The sequence below is a fragment of the Sylvia atricapilla genome, chromosome 9 (genome assembly GCF_009819655.1).
Source record: "Sylvia atricapilla isolate bSylAtr1 chromosome 9, bSylAtr1.pri, whole genome shotgun sequence".
NCBI classification, from domain to species: domain Eukaryota; kingdom Metazoa; phylum Chordata; class Aves; order Passeriformes; family Sylviidae; genus Sylvia; species Sylvia atricapilla.
In genome coordinates, this window is record NC_089148.1 from 12,572,208 (window position 1) to 12,599,648 (window position 27,441).

Genomic DNA, 27,441 nt, shown 5'->3' on the forward strand with positions numbered 1-27,441 from the left:
TAATTTGAATGTGAAGGCCTCCCTCTCCTCTGTGAAGGAGACTTCCAGGTGTCCCAGGACAGCTGCATATCTCTGTGCTCCCTTGTTGAGCCAGGATGCCTGAGCAGGAAAAAGCCCATCTAGACCTATGGGAAAGGGATTCTATCCAAGCAGCTTTAAGTACCACTTCCATAAGACAGTGAGGCACCAAAAATACCTATACTGTGAATATTTTGCTTAAGCTGAACTACCCAGGCAGAAATAGCTTGGCACTAAATTGATGTGGTGGCAATAAGACTGTGGAGCTTCTGGGAATAGAGCCTGAGGTGAGGCTTGTGTACCATGAGCAAAGAAGGTTCTTATTTGCTATTTATGTGGAAAATGGAAACAAGACTGGAGGCTCAGCACATCCTTCCTCTGAGGACACAGCCCATCCTCTGGGGCTGGAGTGTGCAGTGCTCAGAGTTTTCATGAAAGATGCACAAACAAAGGATTATTCAGTTCGAGAACTGAACCAAAAAAATCGAGAAGGGAAAATAAGTTCAGAGCAACTTGAAATGGAACATTTTGAGGATGCTTTTGAAGGCAGGAATTGGGTTTTGTTGGGTTTTGTCATTTTTATATATTAGTTGGGTTTTTCTTTTTAATTGAAATCAATTTCTGAACAAAAAAGGGCACTTTGTAGCATGTAAGTCTTTGAAAACAGAAGACTAAAAAAAATTAGAAGCTTTGTTCAGAAAATGCTGAAATGAAGCATTTTCAGTTTTTTGAAAGAATTCACATGAAAATGTGGAAATGACACGTTACAAATGTTACAGCTGCCCTCTCTTTTTTCAGCAAATTCGGTCTCTCAAGTGCAGAAAGCTTGCTTTTCTTCTGTGCCTTAGACAACTCCACTTCTAAGGAAACAGAATAGATACAAAAGTTTTACTTGCTCCTCTTACCAAAAACATTGCAGTCCATGTGAATATCTTCACATCACAAACTTTTCATTTATGCACAGAGTTGTACATATACATGTGTGTATGCTGAGGACTAAATTCGTTTCCAAACGAAGGTCACAGTTCTTGAGCAGCAGTGATTCTTCCCAAAGAAATTGTTTGACATGGATTCAGAGCATAGAGATACCATCCAAGTTTGGGGTGGATGGTAATCTAATTTAACTACTTAACCTAATTTAAGTGCTCATGAGATGTAGTTGACTATGCTGCAAAAAAATGAAAAAACAACTTTGTTTCCAAATTCTGTTAAGAAATTTTAACTTTAGTATACAGGCCTGAGGCAACTACATCCTAAATAAAATAACCTCATTATAATTAAGCTGATCAGGTGAGAGAATAATCAGGGATTTCACAGGAGTAATCAGGGATTTCTCTTTTGCTGTCTCTTGAGCCCAAATTCATCCTGAGTAATTTACAGCACTTAGCCTGAAGCAGCTCAGATAAAGTTTAAGTATGGGGAGAATCCAACTCTGATCTCTGCTTTGCAGTTACTCTCTTTTGCAGTAAAATATATTTATGCTTTTCATCTTCGGGAGGACCTTAGGTCCATAGTGTCACCTGGTTATGTGAGTCTGTGCCCTCAGTGCACACTTCCCATCACTGGAAAGAGGCCCTATAAGCTGTGCTGGGTTAGGATTTCTGCCTGCTTTTCTGTTCTTTTGTTTGCTTCTCTCCCAAGAGCTTTGAAAAGCTGAGCTTCATCCTGGCATGGAAGAGGGAAAAAAAGCAAACCCCCTTGTGGGACAGGACACTGTGGTGCCCATCCTGTGGGTGTGCATGACTGTCTCAGAGAGATGTGCAGGGAAAGCAAAGCCAGGAGCAGATGTCCCCATGGTCTGTGGCGAGGGCAGCCAGGGTGCGTGCGAGGGGCTGACGAACTCCTGCCTTCACAAAGACACCCCAGCTGCAATTTGTGAGAATCCATCCACAATAAAAGGCTTTTCACTCACTGTCTGGCCATCAGCTGTCTGCATCCCAGGAATGGTGGCACGGGGATGAAGCGGCCACATCGCACATTCCTTGCTATCACTGCGGCTTCTCTCTTGACGAAACAAAATCTCCCCTTGTCTGACAGTTCTGAGAACTGAAGCAAGGAAACCTCAGAGATGTTGCTGTGCTTGGAAGCCCTTGCAAAGCATGGCAGCCTTCTGAGCAAAACTTTTCCATTGCTCGTGCTGCAAAGTCAGGATGCAAATAACAAATTGGCAGGCTGGGATTTCAGAAGATTCTGCACATATCTGAGGGAACAGAGATGTTACCACAAGACTGTTGAAAAGAATTAGATTGATGATTTCGTTGTCTGGAAGATGTGCATCATCAGCAAAGGCATACGGCAAGGGCAAGTCCCTCCCTGGCCCTGTGAAAGCCCATGGGGAGCAGGGATGGAACTCAGTCCAAACATTGCTGGTGCTACAGTTCAGGGACAGAGGTGTTACTGGGGTCTGCCCTGCCTGATCTGTGCCGTTTTAATCCTGGGAAATATGAAAACAATATATTGCAGGACATCATGATGTTAATATCATTTTTCTGACCAGATCCGCTCAATAGCCCTAACATGTCCCAGCAATGAGTCAATTTTCAGTGGTCAGCGCCAGCACAGAGTGACACTGCAGACCACAGGGCAAAGAGAGAAATGCTGAGACAGCTTAATGGAGCATCCAGCTCAGTCCAAACAACTTACATGTTTTGTTTTGTTAATTCGTGAAAAGAATTAGAAAAGGATGGCAAATTTCACCAGAAGTAAAAAAAAAAAAAAACAACCAAACAAAACGCACAGAGGTCTTTGTCTGTGGATTAAGCATTTTCAAGGACTAGCAAGAATAAATGTTTTCCTGTTTTCACTGTTTTCTGTACCTTAGGACCAAGCCACATAAGATATTTGTTGAGACCCCAAAGTTTTCATATTTGGACTTGGTTGTTTTAGAGAACTTGTTTTGCAGGACTGCACATCCCAGGAAAGGAAATTAAGGTCAGAGATGAGGAGAACCCACCTAAGGGCCTGAAATAATTTTCATTTGTTCAAGACCACCCTGTGTGGGAATGATACATTTAAAAATGGGTGGAACCTCTAAGCCTGGAATTGCATCAAGTTATTCATGAAAAAAATCTCTGAGATCTTTGTGTGGACCAAGATATTTGGGTGGTACTTTCTCACTCTTTCTTCAGAAAAGGCACTGTGGCCTGACAAACTGAAAAGTAGCCTTGCTTTTTCCCTGACTTTAAGAATAACTGTGTATCTTGAAAAGCTGTCTCAGCAGTAGTGAAGGAATGGAAAAAAAAGTCCATTATATCCCCATGGTTTCATACAGTGCAGCTGTGCTAACAGAGTGCACAGAGTCTGAGACCAGGGGAAAGGCACGAAATAGTCCATGAAATGAGCAGTTGGATTTAACAGTAAAACTTCACATAATGCAGAGATCAATTGTGCAGGTATTGCAGATGGCAGGTTTTTGCTGTTATTTTTTAGGAAAGAAATCCAGAATATTAATAAATTTCAACTCTTTGTATTAATAATTTTTTTACTGAAATCAATGGGGAAATTATCAACTTATAGGAAATCTTTCTTTCATCAAATAAACATCTCTAAATATTCTTGCAATATATTTGGTTAAATATCCATATTCTGTTTTGATTTTCCTTCTGGTAGAATGTCTGTAGGATGACAGTCATATTCAAAAAAGAACCAGGTTGATAATGAATTAATTGTATTTTTATAATATTTGTTACTTTTATTGTAATCATTATTTTTATATATAATATAGTATAATTATTGTAACTGATTTATTAAATCAGTTTAAAACTAACTTTTTTTTTCTTTTAGATGAGCAAGCATGCATCAACATACAGCTTTCTTAGGTCCTTTTTAGATCTCAGTGCAATTATTAGCAGATACTAATAATTAAAAAATATTAGTGCAGGCATAATGCAACGAATATCAACCAAATGTAATATGCAGTTGCCACAGTGGATCTATTCCCCCTGACTCGACTCTAACATGCTGGTGGTTAGTTTATAACCCTCTTTAGGTTACAGCATTTTAACGTTTCTCCAGTGTTTATTTATTCTCTTCCCAAAGAATGTTCTGAAATATCAAGTTTACAACCTGTGGCTCATGTGATGGTAGTGGAAACAATTAAGCTAGAAACTTTCAAAGCCACCACTGGGATTTTGATGCCCAAAGTCATTAATTTTAATAAGAAGGGAGCTGCCAGTCGTCTTAAGTGGTTTGTAAAATCTCAACCCATAAAAACACCTCTCTACTGGTTCCAGTTTACAGGGAGCTCAGAGAAAGGTAAACACATGTAAGAAAATAGTAGGTGTTAAAAGGTGGAAAGTACGTGTTCAGACATCCCTAAGACCACTCAAGCAATCAAAGGGCAGCCCCAGCCCTGAGCTGGCACATGGGGACTGCTCCTGCCTGCAGCATCTCAGGGAGTTATCAGAGCATGAGGCATGGAGAAGAAAGCCAGTGGAAATAGAAGTCTTGGCTACAGCTCGGTTCCAGTGGCCTCCTGCCACCCATCGCTCTCTGCTGCCATCTCAGGACCCACATGATGTCTGAAGGTGCTTGGTCCAGGTCCTTCCTGCCTGCCTAAACTCTCCTGTCCGAGTATCCTCGGACACTGCAATCCTCCAGGCTGCTAAATGGCTGCATTTGATGTTGATACTTTGCTGATCCACCATCGGGGTTGGATAAAAAAATTGAGAACTCTCCACTGTGCCCTGAGAGACCTCCCCAGTGCAAACCTGTGAGCCCCTTTGCATTTAAGTGAGTCTGGAGATGGCTTTGCTTCAGCCATGAGCCTGTGCCATAACCAAGGAGTTCTTCAAGGCTTTGGAGAGCACCAGAAACTCTCAAAAGAAATTGCAGCACTGGGGAAAATTCACCCTCAACATGAAGCATGAAAGAAAGTCTTAATGGGGAAAAGATTCAGAACCAGCAGATCTATCTGTGATAAAATAGAGCATGGAGTGAGTATGAATGAGTTTGGAAAGGACTCACTGGGAGTCCGAATGCTTGGGAAAAGAATAAAAAAGAAAGGGATTTTTTGTGTGTTTTATTAATAAAATAAACTATGAAGACTTCTAGAATTAGTTTTAGAACACTTGCTTTTTTTTCCTTTATCTGTTGTATGATCTCTGAAGAACTTCGTGAATGTTGGCTACAAGTGACAAAGTTACTGCAGTATTTGCCAGTGAGTCTCATAGCAACAATAATTAATTTGCAGTAGGTATTGGAAGGACTTCTGGATGAAAACCAATGCAGTGGAAATAGAGGTGAGCATCAAGCCTGGTATTGTAACAGACTTCAAGAAAGTTGAAAAGAAAAAAAGCTTCCATTAGTAGTAGATGTGACTTTTTTGGAAGAGAACAAAATGTTCCATAAATGAAACATGTGGTTTCACTTGCGGCACATTTTGTACATTGTCACCAATGAAGTTTAGGATTTTTTATTACTTTTTCATTAAAATGTCTTACTGGTTTCACTCAGGAGGCAAAATTTTTCACGTGGCTTTAATTGTTTCTGTCATAAAAGTCATAGCATCCATGTAATAGAAATAGTTTTGCAGACCACAGCTTCATATTGCCTATTAATTCTCTCCATTTTCTGTATGTACAACTCATTGGCCCATCCCAGGGACAGGAAAACTTCTTGCAATTAAGACTCAATATGAAGTTCTACTGAAGTTAGGGGGGGAAAATAACTTTATGTCAGTCCTGGTTTATTAGATTTTTTGTTTCAGCTATCTTAGCTCACAATAAGTTCACATGGCTGCATACCAAAGGAGAGAGTTTATATTGACTTTCCTCTAAAATCAGTGAAACTCTAGAAGATGAAAATAAAAGGTCCTTTTCTGCATCATTCCAGTCATGTACAAGAGGTGGTAATACTTGAGACATGATTGAAGAGCTCTGGCAGAATTGTTTCAAGGAGGTTTTGGGCGGGTCATTACCCCTTTTTTCTTCATTACCTGCTGGAGTTCAGGTCTCACATATTGCATCCCAGCTGCCAAGGATGTCCATGCATCCACGCTTCTGTCATCAGCCTAGGCTTCCTTGTCCCCAGTCCTGACTGGATGAGGAGACATAATTCTTGTTGCTGTTAAAACAGTGACTTGTTTTCTACAGGTGATGGGGGAAAGAAACCAGAACAAGAAGAGATAATGAGATAATTTGTGTTATCTCTTTAATTTAAGATCGGCTTCTCTTCAGGTATCTGTTTTCCTCAAAGAGAGTCATTTGCCAGCTTGGAGAGAGTTTTATCATTGGACCTTCAGCCCAGCAGGGGAGGCAACATTGACTCCTACCACAGACTCTAAGGCCTCTAAGAAGTCATCAAAATGCCAGAAAACAGTGATAGAGTATCTATTGCCTTTCCCCCTTTTTTCAGTTACGTGTTTACTTGAAAGCTTCCTAGAAAATGCCAGTGCTGTCTTTACTGGCTGCCCCAGAGCAAAAGCCTTGTACACCTTCTCAGCAGTCAGGGACACCTACCAAACAGTGCAGTCTTCTTCTTTCACCTTTGTTATGGCACCCTTCCTCCTTTACTCATATTTAAACGTTGTGTTTTGCAGTTCAAGGACGACAAAGACAAGCCCAGCCTTGGAGGGACCCTCAGTGACAGCCCTGCCCCCTGTCCAGCTTTCTGAGCAGGTCCCACTGGCATCTCCTTCCCTGAAGCCACAGCAGATGGATGAAGAGGACAGCCTGTCTCCTCACCTCTTGTTGCCTGACAGCATCAGCCAGCTGGAGGAGTTTGGCAGGCAGAAGAAATGGCACAAGAAGCAGCACAAACACCATCGCCAGAGGCAGTTCAATGACCTCTGGGTTCGGATAGAAGACAGGTGAGTCATGACTGTGTGGTCCCTGTCCTCTTCCTGCTGGTTCCTCTCTCAATGCTCTTTGCAGATCCCAGCTCTTGTTGATTAGACCATAGGGAGGGCTGGACAAAGGCTATCTGGGAGACACAGGGAGTCAGATGATGTTTTTGTAGCCTAGTGAAGAGCTAGGAGGAAAATAGGCATGCTCATAGGCATGTTTGATCAAAAAGTAAAGAGGAAAATAAAAGTTAATGCTTAAAATATTTAAAATGCACAGAAACAAAGACTTGTCAGAGTAAAAAACAGGAAAAGAACAACAATAGAAAATACTCTGTGCTTGTCCTTTTTCTTCCAATAATTCTTTTCGTATCTGTACCAGCAGTTTTCAGCCCAAATGCTTGCCCATTTTCCAACCATAGAGAATATTCCTCAGAGTTTTTAAGATTCTGACAAATCTGACTTTCAACCTTCTTGACTGTGTTGTGGGGCTGAAATGTTGTAACATCTCAGACTGCATTGAAAATAGCAAACTGAAGCAAAATGAAGTACTTAATTAAATCCTCTCTGTGATGAGAATGGAGGTAGGCATTTTCCATGGCTATTCCAATCTTGGTCTGAGGTTAAAAACTCCCATTCAGTGTTTGAATAAGAGCCTTCATGTTTGACCAGGGCTTCTCAATGTGTGCTTTTAGGATTCCTGGGTGATTTATTCTCCCACCTCTAAAGCTCTTAGTGCCTTTATCCAAGCCAAGTCATGGGCAGATAAACAGCCACAATGTTTACTGATCTTCTAACAAGAAAAAGGAACTAAGTAATATTTTGGGAACTGGCTGCTCACTTACACATATAATGATTGTCTTTGGGCATTACGTATTCCCGTTTTCATAGCACCTAAATTTCTTGCAAGTCTCTCAGAGGTTTCTCCCTTTGCTAAGGAAAAAAAAAGTTTCACATGCTTGTGTTTTCAGATTTTTATTATTATTACTATTATTTTTATTCATTCTTTTTAATGGAGCAGTTACCTCATTTTTTGTAGTTTATTGTTTTCTCAGGGTGAATGATGTAAGGGTTGCTATTAAGGTGGTGCATATTAATCTTAATGTAATAAGACTGTTTCTGAGGTCAGTTCCAGCCTTGTAAGAAGGATTCATGTATTTTCTTTTCAAAGTGTGTTCAGTGGTTGGATCCTCTCCACAGAGGATGTTTAAGCATGAACTAAGTGGCATTTGGTTCACCATAGCTGACTGCCTCAAATAAAAGGGACTTTTCTGTCCTTCTGCCTGGGGGCTGCTGACTTGTGGTGTCCCAGCATTTCACAAGGGTCTGTGGTCCAGTTCCTCGTGTTGGTTGTACAAGTGAGGTGTTAAAATATATCTGGTGGGAGCCTGGCACTTGGGCACAATCCTCATTCCCTTTTCCTATCTATCCAGAAAGGATACTGGACATTGGCAGTGGAAATGTGCAGTTGAGAGCTTAAAGTGGTGCTTTTGGATTTTTGTGCCTTTTGCTGGTTTTATTAAATGTTCCTAGGAAAGGTATTTAAGAGGTAGTTCCAAAGGTTAGAATTAAATTATTTGCTCTGTGCTCCTGTAAGATTTCATCTGAATCAAGGCCTTTTATCCTTCTATTTCCATTTCATCAGGGTAGAGATTGGGGTGAGGAAACACAAGTTTCCGCTCCCACTACGCTGGTGATGAACCAGACACTGTGTGTTGCCTGCCTTGCTGAAAGATCCCAGGGAGATATTAGTGGGAGATCACAGCCTAGGAATGAGGAAAGGCTGGAAGAAGGGAAGCCTGCCTTAGTGCTTTCAGATGGTTTTAGTGCTTCTACAGTTCTGGAGTAACTTCTGGTGTTTTCCTGGAAACAAAGCAAAACAAAAAATACAAAACACAAAAAAATACAAGTTCACTAAATCAGAGACTCACAACCAGCTCCAATTTCCCCATAAATTGGATGGGGTCTCAATTTTCATAAACCAGCTGCTGCATATTGTGCTTTTGGCAGTTGGGTTTCATCAGCATTAATTGCAAGCTGGACCCTGCACAAAGCAATAAACAGTGAGTTCTCTCTAACTGGTTCCTTTCTGATTGGCAAAAAAAGAGCAGAAATGTGGGTCTGTGACCAGACCTTGTATGGTGATCAATTTTGGGAGGAAACAAGCAGGGTGGCTGACCATACAGGCAGTAGAGTGTTAACTGTGTAGGAGAGAAACAATGTGGACTTCTTTCCATTGCCTCAATAATGTTTTCAGCAGCGAGACTTAGCACTCATTTTTGAAGCGTAATTGGTATACTAGGGAGTTCTTTCTCTGGCCTATCCCAAAAATCCATTGTGCATTTGCATACATTTCAGTTGGAGTCCCCCATGTTCTGTATGGACTGAGGTCTCTGCATTTAGTATTAACTTGAGCTATGGCCCCATATTTCCAAACGGTTGTTCTTCCCATTCTCTAACTCACCAGTCGTCACCTGAAACTTGACTTGTTCACCTTTGAGACAAAGTGGAAGGATTTAGGTCTTTGTTACATCTTTTGGGGGAAAGCTGCATAAAGCTCATTGTTTCTTTGCGAGGTCCCCAGAATTCAGCTCTTGGAGCTGCCTTTCAACTTGAAAAGTCAAAGAGAAATATACAGGTGGAGGACAAATCCAGGCGAATTTAAACCAGGTTATTGATTCCTGTATGAACCTCATTGAACTGTGAAATGACTGTGGTTCATACAGCTCTTTTCCAAAGCTTTATTGACCATGGATTAGAGGATTTTATGAGCCATGAATTGCAGGGCTTTTACGGACTACACATTTCTAGGCGATCTCATACACTTCCATGGAAATCTTAGGGTGTTTTCTTAAGCTACCAACACAGAAACAAAGGAAATGAACACAGGAGAACAATCTTAAAGGAACATCAAAGGTCTGACTCCAACCTATAAAAGCCAGGAAATCTATAATTAATGGTTCCACTAAGACTTCAGCTCTCAGTCATTCGGGTCTGATCCAAGGTTATGGCTACAATCTGAAATGGCCTCGTGAAAAATGAGTCATCATTTAATGCCACACATCATTATTGGTATTTACTTTCAGTTATACCTTGGAGATTGTCCTTTTCTTTTTGTTCTGTCTTAACAGCTGAGGCATTTGAGTTGGCACCCCTGGGTGGACAGTGTTTAGATTTGTGTGTTGGAGGGTTAGTACTGCTGTGGAGGATGAGAAAGCTTCTGCTCTGTCTCCTCCCTGTCTTTGACAGAGCTGAGATTTGCTGATCTCCTGGGTAATTGCACTGAAGGCTATTAAAAAATAAAAAATGCTGATGAAAAGTGTGGTTTCCTCTCCCTTCTGCCTCCTTCCCCCAAAATCTAAACAAACTGAAAAAGTCCTGCCTGACTGCAGTTTCTGTTTGAAATGGGTTGTCAAGAATCAAAATTAAATGGAGATTTCAAGTAGCAAGATTTTTTTTTTTTTCTTCAACTACTTGATTTTTCAGAAATGTGCAGATCTGAAGTCTGTCCTTGGGAGAAATTTGAACTTAGACAAAACTCAAACCCTGACTATCTCCCATGGCCAAAACCCAGCTGGAGGGGAGGTGAAACCCTCAGGCTGCAGTTTGGCATACAGAGTATCATTGTTCCTGCTGACACTGTGTTAGCTAGGCTTCCCCATATAATATAAAATATTAATTACACACCCTTCGCTGTCTTTTCATGACAAGATGATCAGGTAATTGAAAGAATAGAGAAATTCCTGTGAGGTTTTAGAGCGGTCAGCGAAGGGCAGTCAGGATTGCACCTTTGTTGTAGCAGGCAAATGGTTCGAGGCTACCAGCAAAGCCAGCCCAGGACAGAGAACCTCTCCCAGCGGCTGGGGAGAGTTATCCTGGGACCTAAGGCAAGGAGGGAGGAAGGCTCCTGGGAAAAAGGAAGGAGAGGAGTTATTAACTGAGAGGGTGTTGCTTGGAAGGAGGGGTGAGGCTTGGAAGGAGAAATGGCAGCTAGGGGATGTGAAAGAGAGAAGTACAGTGGTGGGAAGAAAAAAAGTAGAAAGGATGTAATGGGCAAGTTAATTACTGCTGCCAAGAAAGGGATCTGGGTGAAGGTGGTGTTTGGGAAGAGGTTAAGGACACACACGCTTCAACAGGAAAGAAATTAAGGGAAAAGAATTGTTCTCAGAAGAGAGAAAAAGAAATTCTTGTCCCAGATGTAAGCTCAGCCCTGCAAAAGCTACCATTAGTGGGAAATGAAATGAATTCTCCCTGTAAGTAGAAATGGCAGCTCTCTGATAGCCCACTGCAGACTATTTGACCCCAGATGAATGCAATAACATCACAAATATTAATTTATTTTGGAAGAAGCAGTTGTTTTAGGGAGAAAAAATGTATACCAGTGATGGATGAAGGGAGACAATACATAATAAACTACACTGAGTTTGCCTGTACAGAGTGAACCTTATCAGTTTGGATGGAATTTAAGCACTTAGCCTGTTATCCTTTCTTTCAAGACAATACAGTGATGGAAAACAGAACTCTGTCAACTCAGACAAACTTTTAATTCCACTTAACTGCATCTGAAAGGTAAATTTCAGTAAATTAATCCAAATTGCTTCCTTTTCACAACACATGGTGCTGAAATACAGTACTTAACTTCATTAAAGAAAAGACTGCTTTTATTTAAAGGAGACCTAGACACCTTTGAAGTCTAACAGGTAAATTGTGGTCAGATGATTTCCCTCCATATGGTAGCTTTGAGCTTGAAATTTCCATCACTGGGGCCTTGTTTGTTTAAATTACCCTGTCTGCCTCCCTGGTCAGGACACTGCTCAGGGAGTGCCTCCTGATGCTCGTGGGCAGGGGGATCACTGCCTCCTCCAGCCTGTGCAGCTGAGGAAGCAGTGTCACCTTTGCATTTATTTGCCCTGTGTTTGACCAGGACTGAGCACACAGCCCCAGCACCTCTCAGTCTTGTAGTGAATGTGTCTCCCTGTGGGGTTGCTCCAGCAGCCAGGAGCAGCAGGAGTGTGGTGTGTTGGGAGCTCCACCTTGTCCCACCTCGTTGCTGACTGGGGCGTCACTGGGTTGTGTGGCCCCTTGGCTTTGCTCCAGCACTTCTGTCTGCCCTTTCCTTCCCTGTTCCCCCGGCAGGATTTCCCTCTCAGGAACCTTTCCCGATCCCAGTCCCTGTCAGTGAGTGCCCCCGGGCTCCAGGGCGTGCCATACAAATATCTACAGTCATCAGAAGGTTGACAGTCCTCAGGGTTTGTCAGTTTGGGTGCAAGAGGTTTCTGTGACACGGAGTGGTCCCAACACACCTCCTGGACAAATGCTGTCTCCTGGTTCCTTTGTGCAAGGTGAACCTTTGTATCTTGAACTGGCCTAAATTCTGCTCTTAGTATGCCCAGGTTTTTTGAACCCTGGCAGATAGACAGTGTCCAGAAGAAGAAATTTTGGACAGTTTAGCAGTGTGCCAGTTGATCCTTCTTTCTCCCAGCACTGCCTGCCTCTCTCAGACGTGCCATCTTGCTTCTGTGAAGGCATCCTCAGCTCCTCCTGAGCAGAGAGCCAAGTGTAGGCAAATGCTGCATGTTGCCCTCCTTAGTTTTGTTCTGTTTCCATTTGATCCCCCTTTAAGGTGAGCAGATGGCTCAGTGCCTCCTTGAACAAGCGCTGGCTCTGGCAGTTGTGTCATCATGCCCTTTGCACAGCCCCAGGTACACGGGCCCTCCAGTGAAAGTAAAATAGGAGCACGGTGTAACTCAGCACAGTAAAAACAAGAGGTAAATCTCCTGACTGTAACAAATGATACGGTGATGACATATCCTCCCTCCCTAGATGGTTTTTATTGAGGCTTCTTGGATTATCAGGTTGGTCAGAGTGCACAGAATATATTCATTAAAGCTGTGGAACCTGGCCTCAGCACACAGCTCTCTAATGCGTCTCAGTAACGACGGGAAGTTCTGACATTCGTGTCCAAACCTGTAGCATCTCTGCGCTAACAGACCTTCACTGTCAGCTGGCTGTGACAGATAACTTCTTTCCCCTGGTAAAGTCAAAGAGTTAATTTGTAATCCTCCAGATGGGGCTGAAAAGATGTGCAGCTTCACTTTTACCTGCTAAAGACACAAAAAGATCCATGTGTTTTACTTTGTTCTGTTGTTCTTAATAACGTGCTGCTGTTGTGGGATGAAAAAAACACAGAGAATTCGAGAAAATAAGCAAAAGCCTTGCATGTTTATTTTCCCTATTGCTTAAGTGTCTCAGCACCAGTATGACAAATTCATATGAAGCAGTATGCAAATGCTGTTTTAATGAAAGCTATAAATACCTTAAAGTAAAAACATTAAAGAACACAGAAGTCTTTTGGAAACATAATTTGTGTATAGATTTCAGTTTTGTTTCATTAAACTTAATTCTCTATTGGTAATGCGTTAGGTATTTTATTTTAGTGAAATTTAAATCCATCATGAATATTAAATCCATATTTCTGAAGGCGAACCAGTAACAAAATTGGAGCACACAAGTTAGGATTTTTGAACAATGAGGTATTTTTCAGCACTGGATATCCAAGAGCACTTTCTGCTCTTTCCTCCTCAATGTTGATTAAGATTGAAAATACTGTGCAAGATGTTTTATGGAGTCTGTGAAGAGCTTTCTTTTCCTTTCTTGTTTTCTACTTCTCGTTTGAGATGTGTTGAGAAAAGATAACCTATAATATCTATTTGTATCTGTCCCAGCTTGATGTATTTCTGACTGGGGCTGGACACAGCCCTACAACTGCTAACTTTGTTAAGCTGCCTAAGATCTGTCTGATGCAGCACAAACAAAATATTTTCTTAGGATTCAGTTTCAAGAAGCAGCAGCAGCTGAGTTTAGATGATCTCGTCCTCTGTGATCCCCACTTGTTGTGTTGTTTCTCAGCCAGTGCAGCCTCATTTCCTCATTCACTGCCAGGACTTGTACAACCTGTTAACTTTTCAGTTCCATCTTCCTCCATTTCCTGCTTAAATATTCTCTTTCTCCAGTGCTCTTTCTACCTGCCTTTTTAAACTCTGGCTGCACATGCTTGTATGGACCCTGGAGAAAGGATATGGAAGGGACCCCTCCTGCATCTCCACCTGCTGTACTCACCCCCACCTCTCTGAGCTCAGTTTGCAGGAGGCTGTGATCACACAAGCTCTGCACTTCGCAGTCTGTCCAAGCCAGTTAAAGTGGGGTATTTTGGAGCCTGCAGCCTTCAGCAGAATCTCTTTGAGGTGGGGACATGTCTCACTTGTATCCCGTATATCCTTGTCACCTGATGTTGATGCAGACTGCAGTAAGAGGGAGGCAGGCTAGGCATCCTTCTCCATTTTTTGACCAGGAGATGCATCTCCTCCATGTTACTTCATCATCTTTGCTTTTCCTACCATTTTCATACAGGTGTATGTGTGTCCAACGGTACTGCAGACTGGACAGACAGCATGGAATCCATTCTTTGTTAAATTCATGGATATCATAAAGCAGTCCAGGCTCTTTCTGCTGATGCTTTTCCTTCTCTTGACATCTTGGCAGCCTTGTGAGCAGCCTCTGTGGTGTTGGCCAGTGCCAAGAGCATTGGGGTGAACTGTGGTTTAGAAACCTACAATCATAAGCTCATTGGATCAATGTTATATTTCTCAGGCATCAGAAATGCACTTATTTGGCACTAAGCTGAAGAAAAGGTGCCTGTGGTTGCAAATGTAGGATCACATTTCTTGTACCTGTAGTTTGTTTTAATGTCAGTGTTGAGCTACTGTGGTCAGATAGGTTAGGCTTTGTTTAACATCTTGAGATTCCCATCCACTGGGAATCTGCTCAGTCATGAAAACAAGGCTTCAGGATTAGATTTATAGTACAAAGTGTCTCCTGTAGAGCCAGGCAGAAAAGGAGGGCGCTTCTTTCACTGCAAGAGTTAACACTAAGTGAGTTTGGCTGTCTTCTGTGTTAATGCAAGGCCTTTTCCCCAGCTATTTTTAGCCTGTTCCAGCAGTGTGTGTCCCACTGTGGTCTGGTATGCAAGAGCTTTGCAGTGAGGTTTGCAAACACTTGTATTTCTGTGTTGTGAGAACAGAGCATTTGTGTGTTATTGGAGCGTGTTCCTGAAAGGAAGGGCAGGCCGTGCATGTCATCCATGCGCGCTTTTGTTGCTGCCTGTGAATAACCATGTACAGCAAATGGGCTCTGGAAGAAAGCTTGTCAGCAGATGTCATCATGGCCCGTCCAATTTATAAATATGAGCCTTGACATTTATATTTTCCATGTCCAGGGCTTTCAGTAGCCAGATGTTCTGAGCACTGGCTTCTCAGAATCTTTAACAATGACTCTTCATGGCATTTTATCTATTGCACACACACACACAAGTGAAAGTTCTCTGGTTCTTATCAAACAGATAAGATGGGAAAATGCACTCAGTACCCTCAGGTAATTCCTCTAAACCTGAGCTGCATTTTAACAGCAAAACTCTTTATGTTCACTCAGCTGAAAAATAAGTTGTCTGGTTTAACAGGCAGGGAAAATTCAACACCTAGTAGGACATTTACCCTGCAGTTTAGGGTGGGTGAGGAGTGTGGTTTGTGTTAACTCAAGGCTCACTGCAGTTGCAGACACTAAAAAGTGCCGAATGGGCTCATGCCCAGGCTGAGTTGGATTCCTCAAACGTGAATGGGTAGTAAAGCACCTGCACTCCCTGTATTGCAGTCCTGGATACAGAGGTTTTTCCTTTGGCAGGGGAAAAAATGCCAGAGTAAACCTGCTCGAACTCCACAACCCCATGTTGGAATTTTTTATTTGAGTGGCCTTCATATCCAGCAGTACCTAAGCCCTGAAAATTACAAATCTGCTGTTCCTCTTAGCAGAGTTATATAAAATCCATAAAATATATTAAAAAAATCATCTTCCAGTGAGTTACCGTAAAGAAAGAGAAATGTCTTTGAAATTCAGGGGAAGTGCAAACACACAACACTGTCAGTGCTAGCCCAGAGGAAAAAGGTAAAGGGCATGGGATTTATTTCTGGTTCTGCTATTCCCCTTCTGACTAGGGAGTTTCATGCCCTGGAAAATGAAGTGAGGAAAAGTATGACAGGGAGTAAGGCCACATTACTGCTGTGGTGGGCAGCTGCTTTATAGGAGGGGTTTAACCACAGTTATATTGTGGTATCTAATAAGACAGAGTCTTTGTGGAGTGAATCAAGAGGAAATTGGATTCCCTTACACTCCCAGGAGCATGGGGTGCACTGCAGGCTGGAAACCCAGCAGGATCCCAAAGGGCAGCTTTGGGCTAAGTCCAGTTACTCACTGGATGAAGGAGAAGTAGGATTTATTTGAATTCATATGGTTTTAATGCTGTAAAAGCCAGGTTCCTGCAATTATGAAAATGCCAGGACAAATTCAGGTTTTGCTCAGCTTGCCTCTTCACAATTCCTGAATAACTTAACTGAACAAAGTGATCTTTATACCTGGAGCCTGAGCCCAGGCTGAGGGAGCCAGGCTCAGTGCCTGGGAGCTGCTGGGTGCCAGGGATGCCTCATGTGGCAGAACCGTGGAGAGACGTGCTGCAGACAACGCTCTCAGGAGCTCACTGCAGAGACACTTCAGGGTCTGAGTTGTGACACCTGGCAGGGAAAGGTTTTTCAGTCCTTCCAGCCCTGCAGGCCGGCGAGCAGCTTTCTATGAGCCACTGATGGCATCTCCAGGCTTTCAGAGGGTTTGAAAGTGCTTGAGGAGGAGTTTGTGCTGTGACTATTGTCACAGTATTTGCTTTGCCAGCAGCAGGAGGAGCCCAAACCTTGTGGCCAATGCAGCACTTCAGTGTGCCTGGTAGAGGTGCTCTGTGAACCTGTTATTTAATTATTTTATAAGTGAGTCTATTGGCAAGTAAAAGACGTCAGTACTTTCATTCAGTGGTACAAGCTTGAATTCGATAGTGCTCCAAATAACAGGTTCAAAGATCTGACCCAGTCTTAATTATTCTTACTAAGAGAGACACTGGAAAAATATAAGCAGTGAGCAAGAAAGTGTGCCCAGTGAATTAGAAAGAAAAATGTGATACAGACTAAGCAAAGAGAAAAACTATTATGTAGAGATGGAAAAAGAACAGGGAGAATGAAAAAGAAAATTAAAATCAAGTGGAAAAATGCGGTATATTGGACATCCATTTAAGCTAGTTTATATTTTGGTTGCTCATTCTGTTCCTTAATACATTGCACAGACATCTCTGTAGCTGAAATAATTTTATCTTAGAGCACAGTCTCCGAGAAAATACTTAATTTGACAGGATGTGTTAGGTATTTCCCCACTACCACCTATTCTAAATCATTTTAAAATCTGGAGGGGCAAGTTGATGTCTTTTACAGTATTAGCAAAAAGTGACAGGGTCAAGTATATACATCTCTACGAGTGTATGTGTTCCCCAAGCACATCTAAACATGCATGGTTAATTCTGTGCATCTGCAAAAAATATTTGAGCCATAGGGCCCACACAATGCCAAACAAACACTTGAGTACACAGAGGAAAGGGCAGAGCGAGTCACTCTGGTTCTAATTAATTGAAAGGTTGAGCCCGAGATGTAAAATATGGATTACAGTTTTCACCACCCCAGAAATATAAATTCTTTTGCATGTGGGGCTGTATTGGTAAGAGCAGGCAGTTTGCAAAATAGAGGCAAAGAAAGAGATATTCTGCTCATGCTTGGGATTTGGTTCAAAACCACCTGGTTGCAGCTCCATCAAATTAACTCCTTATGTGTTGTGTATCAGCAGGTTGCCCAATAATCTTCACTGGCAGGGTTTTTCCAGTGCTAAGCCCATCTGTGTTTGTCCCCTTGATGTTCTTGCTTACTTTGGCTGCAATAATGCAGTCATTATCTGTCCGAGGAGCAGTGGAACAAGTCCATGGTTATTTGAGCTGTGATGATGAGTGCTTTAATTACACACACAAATCAGGTACACAGCCAGATGTGTGCAGTGGGTGGGGGCGAGTTTGGGGATGGTTTGGAGCCCAAATCACTATTTAGACTATGGTGAGCACATCCTGGCTCAGATGTCAGGACAGAACTGGTGGAACAAAGGGCTCTGAGCTATCCCCTCTTAGCAAGGGCTGGGGTAAAACTGGGATGCATTATCCCAGCTCTGTGATTGCCTCGTCCCACTGCAGAATCACAGGGGATTCTTCGGATATTAGAGAATCATCAAAGCATTTCTTAGAAGGGCAAAGGAAAGAGCTAATGTTGTCATCTCCTGTGTCAGGACCACCCAGACACTACTACAAATCATGAGTCTTCAGCTACAGTATCTTGAATTACTGTTCACAGGGATTTTAAAGAATTTAATTTCTTTTTTTACTTTTTTTTTTTTTTTTTTTTTTTTTTTTTTTTTTTTTTTTTTTTAGGATGACATGTAGTTTCCTGATGGGCTGGTTTTAATAAGGTCAAAATCTTTGTTGTTGCCATATCAGAGAGGAATATAACATCTTTTAGTCATTAGATGGGAATGGAGTAATTACTCAGAGGGTGTGCTTCAAAGTTTATTGGTTTTTTACAACATTCTGCATTTTAACACCATTCTGCCGTTGTCTGGAAAGAAGCAGCGGGCCTGATTCTGCCACAGCCACAGTGTGGGTGCAGGATTTGTATTCACTGGGTTTTCCTAAAGGACTTTGGGGCAGGACATTGGGAAGGGCCATGCACAGTCTCCTCTGGGGGTGGGGAAAGCTAAATCTGACCGTGAGGTGTAGGAATCCTTCCCACACACTGGAAGTTCACCTCAGAGAAGGGCCCTTGGGTTGTGCTGGAGTTGTTTCTCACCTGCTCATTCCCTACCTGCTGGATGCATCCTCCTGTCCACCTTTGCCTCATGGTGCTCCCCAGTCCTCAGGCTGCATTGCTGTGACAGCAAACCCTCCTTTTCCGGTCTCAGATGCGGCTGTCCCCTCTGCCCCATCCATCCCTGTCCCCTCCCATCCCTGTCCCCTCCTCTGGCCCCACAGCAGATGATCCACTTTCCCTTAACAACGTGACCCACCTGTGGCTTTGGGATGCCCCTGCTCAGCCTGCTGCAGGTCAGCGTCTCTCCAGGGCTGAGTTTGTCATCACAGAGATGTTTTGCAGGTGGCCTGAGCCGTCGGGACCTGCAAATGAGAGTGAGAGCCTGCAAAACACTTCAGGTTGTGTTAATGCTGGTGGTGTCACACCAAGGCTCCGAGGTCCTGACTCAGAGCAGAGTCGGGGGAGTCGTAGCAGTGAAGTGATTTAATGAGGTTTTGATGGCTCCTCGGTGGGTGACTCGGGGATAAAAACCAAATCTCCTGGCTTCTAGCCCACAGCCCATCCTGAGAGGGCCCCAAAACTGCACCAGAGGAATCTCAGCTGCATTTCAGCATTGAGCCTCCTTCCTGCTTACACCACCATGGCCCCCCTGGAGCCCCTGATCCAAGTGAGCCACCTTTTCCTCCTTTATGTCAAGCTCCGGAGCCAAGACCCCATGGAAGGGCCAGCAGCTGCAGCCCTGCTCTGCCTGGTGTGGGGCAGCTGCTGCAGGACTGCAGAGAGGAGCTGTGTCCCACCAGCAGCTGCTCTTTGCACTGCAGAATCAGCAGTTTTCCTTTACTCCACCCTGCTGTCCCAACATGATTTGGGAACCCATCCCTACCAGTCAGAGCCCCCAGTGGGGCCAAGGCTTGGTTGGGATTCAGGAGACCTGAATTCCAGAGATAGGGATCTTCAGAAGCAGCTCATCTCACCAACCTTGGAGATATGGCTTTGTGGGGAAAGGGTTGTCTTCTGGAGATGTCTTGTTTCCTAGAAACTGTAGGAGAAAGACAGCTGATTACCTCTGGCTCCAAGCCTGCCTGACATTAATGTCACCTTTCAAATCCTGCTAAAGGCCAGGTCAGCTGGACTGCCTGGGTTCTCTTTAATGGCCCATTAAGTATCCCATACTTGTGTGCAGTGTCCTGCTCCCCAGCTGCATTTCAGTCCGTGGTGACAGTGATCATGGCATGCTGCTCACAGCTTTCAGAGCCACTGCCTGGTGAAAAATGTGTTTCCCTTTCCATCTTTTCCCTTGGTATCCTATTCTTTCTCCTAGAGATGAGCCATGGCAGATGTCCTAACAAGTGGGAGTGGGGGATTAGGCCTCTGCCAGGGTATTTGCACAGCAGGGAGGTTCACAGGTGCCCACTTCAATGAGGAGAATTACTCTGTGGCAGTCTCCAGAAGAGCCAGAGCACTGAAAATAGGCAGGATCAGAACCTGACACTGCTGGTCCCCAAATGGAGATGGTGCCCATTTGAGTCTCACCAGAAGGAGAGCTCAGATGGACAGTGAAGGGCTGTGGAGTTGCTCCCGGGGCTGTTGCTGACCCCTCTGTCCATCACATGGCTGGAGCTGTGCTGCTCGTGGGGAGGGTGGGGGCTTGCACTGTGAGACATGGCCAGAGATCCAGGCTCCCACTGACCTTGGGGTAACCAAAAGACAGCAGGGAGGAGGCTCTTCCTTGGCTGATGCCAGATCTTCTCTGCTGGCCCCAAACCAGCATGTGATAGTGCTTACTCACCCAGATATGCAAGGGCAGTTTACTGCCCTACTGCAAATAAGCAGTGGCCTCCTCTGGACCAAAAACTGGATTCCCTGATCAGATCCAGGTTGGATTATTATTTTTTTTTAATGAACTGAACCTTGAGAAAGCATGAGCCTTTGGCCTTGGTCCCACAAGGGCTTTAGGATGTGCTGAGTTGTAGATATGTGAACACCAGTGCTGGCAGCACTCGTGCTCACAGTCCTGCTCATCTGGGGCCACAAGACTCAGCATCCTGCAGGATTTATCCCTCAGGCTGCAAGAACAGTGTCTGTAAGGAAGGTAATGATGAAGAGGTAGATGAGGGGAACAGAGCCTGTGTTGTTGATCTAAAGAATCCCTTCCAGGAACAGATGAAATAATAATATGAACATTTTAGGAGATGGGGATTTCATGTTCCCTTTAAGAGGCTGCTCTAGTTGTCTTCGAAGTTAAATCCTTGTGACATTTTTCTGGTGGATTTTTTACCCCCCAACATACTCTTGTTAACTCTTAGTTGAGCACCTATTCTTCCCTTCAAATGTGTGGTCAGACTTCTTGCCAACCAGCTCATTTACAGACTGCAGCGGGTTGGTCCCAGCGCTTTAAGCAGATGTATTTTTCAAATCTTGATGAATAAATTTTGGTGACATAAATAGGCCTGGTTAGTTCCAAGAATAATTGTCTTCACTTGCAGAACATTATTTCTGATCACCAGAAAAATAACGTGATCAGTCCTTTCACATCTGTTCATTAAATAAAAAGGGGGGAAAGAATGTAGGGCAAATTTTGTTTGAAAAGAAACAGGAAGCATATGCTTAATATCACTTAAGAAAACTCCTAGCCATCATAAGGTTAACATCAAATCACAAATGCAAAACAGTCATTCTTGTATTTACTCAAAATTTTTCTTTCACTTTACTAGCTTTTTAGGTTTTCAATTGAAACATGCATTTTTCGGGTTTCAATCTAGCTTCTTTCATCAGATGCTATTGTAGGAAACGCTGTCTGAGTCAACATTTGCTTACATTTATTAAAAATAGTTGTCTTGTGTTTACATAGCTCCTTTGATCCAGAAAAATCCCCAAACACTTTGTAAGTTATACTTGAAAGGGTTACTTCCTCCACCCTGAACAGAACCACCTTGGGACCAAAGCATGGCAGCAGATTAAAACTGGATAGAAATATCACGATAATTGGGCTGGTCCTCACCCCCTCAGAGAACCATCAGTTTTCCATGAGCTTCAGAACAGTTCCTGGGACCATAATGGTGGTTTGGAATTCAGAGGCAAAAAGCAGAGCCACTACTGTCTGTCCTCTTGGAGACTGCCTGTTTTTCATGCATTTTGCAGATACAGAGGCAGTGGTACCTACTGCAGCAAGCACAGGGCTGGTGGGATCTCACCTAGGCCTTCTGTTCCCGGTTTGGAGCATCTCATTCCAGAGAAGTCATGGATCAGAGCCAGGGCAGAGCAGAGGACAGGACAGAGGGAAAGCACTTGAGGACTTGCAAAGAAAGGTGGAGGGAATTCTTTGTTTAAGAAAGACAAGGCCGAGGTGAAACATGGTTAAATCTTCAAAATATGTGAACGGCTGCTGAGGAAAGGAATAAACCTGTCCATGGGGATAGGACAAGTCATGACCTTACACTGTAGCAAGGGAGATTTGGTGAAACATTAGGCAGTAATTCTGGGTGTCAGAAATGGTGAAGTGCTGGAATGCATGTCTGGACAGACTCTGGAACTGCTACCATTATCACTGGTTTTTTGAGACTGGATGAGACATAAATGTCAGGAGAGGTTTAGGTCTTGTTCCTGTGTCTGGGGCAGATGGGCCAGAAAGACTCTCCTGGTCCTAACCTGTGTCCTTCTGCTGTGGTGTCCCGTGTGGTCAGATGAACCCTGCTTACATGGATGAACCAGTCATGCTAAAAATTCATTTGTGAGCTCCCTTCAAAGTCCTTGCAAGACAAACCAGAGCAGAAATTCCATCAATGGGTTGCTCATGTGTTTGTTTTATTTTTCAGCTTTAAAATGGTCCCAAATCATCAAGGTGCTTCAGCACACCCCCAGCTCAGAGGACTTGAGTTATGTAATTGCATTCAGTAGAATCTGTGCACAAAGCCTGTGCCTGAGGCCCCATTTCTGGGGAAAGTTTTACACATTCTAATGATGGCAAGACAATGTATGAGTAATGCACTGATTTGAAAACCTGCCCTATTATCTGATCAAAAGAACAAGCTCATGAATATGATACCGCAGGTCATTTGGCTAAAACGTACCTGGAGTCTTCCAAGTTTTTAAAACAATCCCATACACAGAAGCAAAGAAGCGAGGTATGAACAGCAGAGCCAGTGGTTGCCTGTTAACCACAGATCATGTGGAATGTTTTATTAAAGATATTTTTATCAGACACAAAAGGTTGAAATATAGAATATCCTGGTCTGGCAAGAGAAGACGTGATAATAATTTAGATTATTATCCCACAGATCTGTGATTCATTTTTATTATTCTCTGTGTTCATTTCAGGAATGCTCAAATCCTCCCCAAGAAACGTTTCTGGTTGAGTTCAGGGGATTCTGCTTCATCTTTAGGGCATGTCTGAGGGTCGGTGAGATCCTGCATGCACATGCGAACGTGCTCAGAGGGAGTTTGCAGAAGTCATCTCCTGACACCAGGGCCACCTCTAAGATTAGGATATAATGCAGCTTGGCTGTCCAGGGCCCCTCTGTAACCCCTAGGAAGTGAAAGACCCCGAGCAAGAGTAAGACCCCCTGGAGACCTGCTCTGGAATGAGGTGGACCAGCTTCTGGAAAGGTTTCTCTCCCCATTCACTACAGAAACAGCCTAGTTACAAACTGAGACCAGAGGTTTCACAAGGACTTGTAGCATTTGGTAAAAGGGATCATTCTGTTAAAATATCTCTAAACTACCTTGGCAGTCAGCTAAAAGTACATTAAGAAAATGTTTTGTATGGATAAACTGTGATTCATTTGCTATTAGCAGATGCTTTGTACATGTTTGTGGAAACACACTGTTCTTCTCTGGTAAAGCACTCAAGGAGCTTTTGAAAACAAACAACCCCACCTAACAGTATTTATCTTAACAAAAATGCTTTTATACAAATGTAATGTCTTGAAAACAGAAAATAACCTCATTAACTAAGGAGAAGTGGTCAGCAATTCTCAGGTCTTTGAATAAGGGAGAAAAGAAAAACAACAAAAAAACAATAACAACAACAACCACAAAACCCCATCCCCCTAAAAACAAACCCAAAACAGTTATGGAAGTTGACTAGAACACAGAAACATCATACAGAAACATGAAGTGTTGATTTAAGGCTGCTTTAGAAATCCCTTAGATGTAGCCAGCTGATGAGTGGGCTTGTGATGCTTTTACAGGTTCTCTGGCCAACTTGTGTGCACAGAGTATCCCTGAGGAGTGGAAGGACAGTTTGTGCAAGGGAGACTTTAATCTCACAGGAGGATCAAACCTCCATGCGTGAATAGCAGGATACAGACAAACTGAAAGTCTGAATGGCATTTCGGGGATTTTTTTTTTTAATTAAAATTTAAAATCAGACCCTCCTTGTAGTTTCAAATTCAATTTCAGGCAAAATTTTGCAGTTCTGTAATGTGGCAATCAGTACCAAAAGATGGGGACCTACCCATGCTTACCTTAGGGAAACCAAGTGTAGGGGGAAAACCCGAGTGGTGATCCCACTGTCAGTGCTGCCAGACCTGCACACCACATCATCACTCAGCAGGATAAATGAGATCTGGATCCGAAATTGAAGCATGACTGCATTTGTGTTGGATTACTCAGAGTGTGTAGCACCTCTTTTTGTCAGAAGTTTGTTTTAATGATGCTTGTGTTCACGGTGGGAAGGCTGCTCATGCTGATGTTACTTCTGTTACAGGAGCTTGGCCACAAGTGCCTAACCCAGTGCCATTCCTGCCGGGCAGGTGGGGAACAGCAGCGTTAGTTTATTGCAGGGCCAGCTCTGTGTGCCAAGTGACTGCAGCACTTTTGGTGCAGTGCAGCAGAAACTCTAAAGCTGGGTGTCTGATATCATCACTTCAAGACAGAAACCAACCACTCACTCTGTGGAAATTCAGAGAACTTCCTCCAACAAGCCTTGATTTCAGAGTTCTCTGTTCACAGCAGTTTGTGGAATGCAGCTCTGGAACAAGCGCTGCTCCCAGTGTCAGAATCCTAATACTGGTTAGATGGATTATCTGCTCCCATGAAGCAATTCCTGTGTCTTTAATTGAAGACTGCCTTCTCTTTTTACTCTAATTCGTTGCACATTAGTTAAGATCACTTCTAGCTGCAGAACAACTATCCCACCCAGAAGCTGTGGTGACAGTATAAAGGATGAGGGAAGAAATGAAGTGACTTCTCCCAAAAGCCGGGGTGAAGTGTAATGTGCAGGGATTGTCCTTGGCATTTGATGTTGACCAATGCCCTATTCAGGGTGGGCTCTGATCTTTTCATTTTATGCTTGACTCAGCACATTTGAAGGATCTCAGCTAAAATCTATCTTGGTGTTGCTTAGACAGAAAAAGACAAAATACTTTAGTCCTTCTAAATTCTGCTTCTTTGCATGAATCTGAAGTAAGATGTTAATACTTTTATCTGTATTATGCAAGACACAACCTTTTTTTTTTCCAAGGTCAAGATCTTGGATACTGTGGCTAAATATTTATAGGACTGCATAGCTTCTTACCGCATTAAAAATTACATGAGGGTCATTTTTAGTGCCTCCAAATGCCCTTTACGGACAATTAAGAGAATCTGCAGGTATTAGTGTCACTTTATTTTATTTTTTTTTTAGGGGAGCTTGCCATTTTTCTCGTCACTTCTCAGCAGAACGTCTTGGGATTAAGTCCAAAATCCACCCTGTGCAGTTTGTATGCTTGGCTGTGCTGCTCCTTGACAACTGGTGGATTATGGATCATCCAGTAATGGATGCAATGGGGGCAGTTTATGAAAGGGAGATTACAATTTAAACTTCCAAATCAATCGTAAATGGACCTTTTCGACCTCCAGTGTCATGGGAGTCATGATGAATTCCAACCTGCAAATTCAAATCAAAGTACTAACTCAAGCAACAATCAATAAGCAATCACACTGCTATTGAGGCAAATCCACAGTCAGGGAGACCTAACAGTGACTGAGTCTGGTTTTGGCTTTGTGATTTGATCCAAAATGGCTTAAAGCCAGGAAAAGAAATGAACCTGCTCAGTCTCCTGTGCTCAAGGTTATCAGTTGAGTCAGGGGATCCTGGGAAGTTCTTTAAGGCATTTGAAACAGGGAAGGGATGTATTCTGGACCCCCCTGGACTCAGTATGTGGTCTGTGGTGAGTAAAACGTCACTGAGACATGGCAAATTTTCAGGCCTTTGGTGAGAAGGAAGAACATAAGAACAGAGTCATCCTGGGCAAGCACAAAGATACATTTGGCACAGTCTTTGATGCTGGCCAGTGATGGATGCTTAGAAATGGAATGCAGTAAGTCAGATCCATTAAGAGCAGTCCCTCCTTTGGCTGTGTTTTGTCAGCAGCCAGAAGCTGAGGGACATCCTGGACTGGAGCTGTTTCCACTTCATCGCAGTTATCAGTCCCTGGCTCTCTCCCTGGTGTCTAATCTGTGCAAACAATAATAATTATAATAATAATTGGAACTGCCATTGTGGTTGCTACCACTTGGGATGACAGCTCACAGAGCAGAGATAAGGGTTCTCCTGTTTAATTTCCTTCTCTTGTGTTTTCTTTTAGCACCACCACGTTGCCTTCCTATATCAGGATAACCAATGGCTACATCACAGTCAAACCTCCCATCTGGATTTCCAACCAGCTGGATCAGAGGCCGCGTCCTGCCCGCCCGTCCCAGCCCCAGCCCACCAGCTCAGCCCCAGCCAGCCTCCAGTGGCCATCAGTAACATTTCCTCTCTGCGTGGCCATAGCTTCTTTTCTCCTGAGCCTACTGCAGCCCTCCTGACCACGTTGGTATTACCTGCAATCCCTTGGAATAGAGAGATAATTTATGAATGAATTGGAGTTTAAGACAGCAACAGTTACAAGCTGGACCTTCTCAGTGACTCAGTAGTGCCTTCTAGCTGGTTTTGTCTCTTTGCCCAGATACATTTTGAAACTCTAAAGCTTTATTGTAACACTGACTTACATCTTCTTTTTGTAGAAGGATCTTTATTTCCCATAGTGCTATGGGGTTTTGTAAAATATACATGTTCATATAAAGAAAAAAAAAAAAAGAAAAAGAAAAAACGTATTTATTCGACTGGTAAACTTATTTTTCTTGTTGTATATGTTAATAACATCCCTATTAATCAGTAGCGATGGTGAAACAGATAAATTAATATTTTCTATATTTGTTTTTTGACAACTCTGCAAATGTCTGAACTGACACCAAATGAATGCTTTCTTTGTTTCTTTAACCATTACATTTTACAGCAACTGTCCAGTAAGAACATTTCTGCTGAACTTCTTTATTTTACTTCTTTTATCTCATTAGCATAGATTACACCGAATAAAGCAGATCCTGCTCTCTGGGGCCTTTTCCCTTTAGAAAAAATAAGTGCATTCTTAACTCATTAGCTGCCACAATCTAAAATACAAGTTACTTTTACATGACTTAGTAAGTCATTAGTCAGGATAATCCTCTACATTCTCCTTGTTGTCTTTAACTAAACTATTTAACTTCTTTGGAAATTACCAGTTTCCTTCTTTGCCCTGGTATTAATTCACCAGCTAATGCAAATTAAGACACCATTTTTTAATAAAAGATTTCTTTTAAAGTCTGGAATAATCCTACTTGGAATTATTTTCTTCTCTCCCTCATTTTATATAAGCATAAGCCTACAACCTTTTCACGCATAAATGAGAAGAGAGCTTGGTCTGTCTATAAGTTATAAAGATGTCATGTCCTGTTAATCTGTAGAACTCCTTTTTACCAGTTCATGCCCATGGACAACCTGGAGGCAATAAAACCATATAAATTCCTCTTTCTCTTGCTTCCATGAGCTGATAGAGCTGATGTCTCTGTGCTGTAATAACTATGTCT

General features: G+C 42.8%; 1 protein-coding gene across 1 annotated transcript in view; it reads left to right on the forward strand.

Annotated features, from left to right (window-relative positions):
• LOC136364832 (metalloprotease TIKI2-like) overlaps nucleotides 1-27,229 on the forward strand; it is a 264,403-nt gene extending 237,174 nt beyond the window's left edge. The window contains exons 6-7 of the mRNA XM_066324927.1: nucleotides 6,557-6,826; nucleotides 26,139-27,229. Of these exons, the coding sequence (XP_066181024.1) occupies nucleotides 6,557-6,826; nucleotides 26,139-26,361 (493 nt within the window). The 3' untranslated portion in view covers nucleotides 26,362-27,229. The remainder of the gene's footprint in view (nucleotides 1-6,556; nucleotides 6,827-26,138) is intronic.
• The last annotated feature ends 212 nt before the right edge of the window (nucleotides 27,230-27,441 follow it).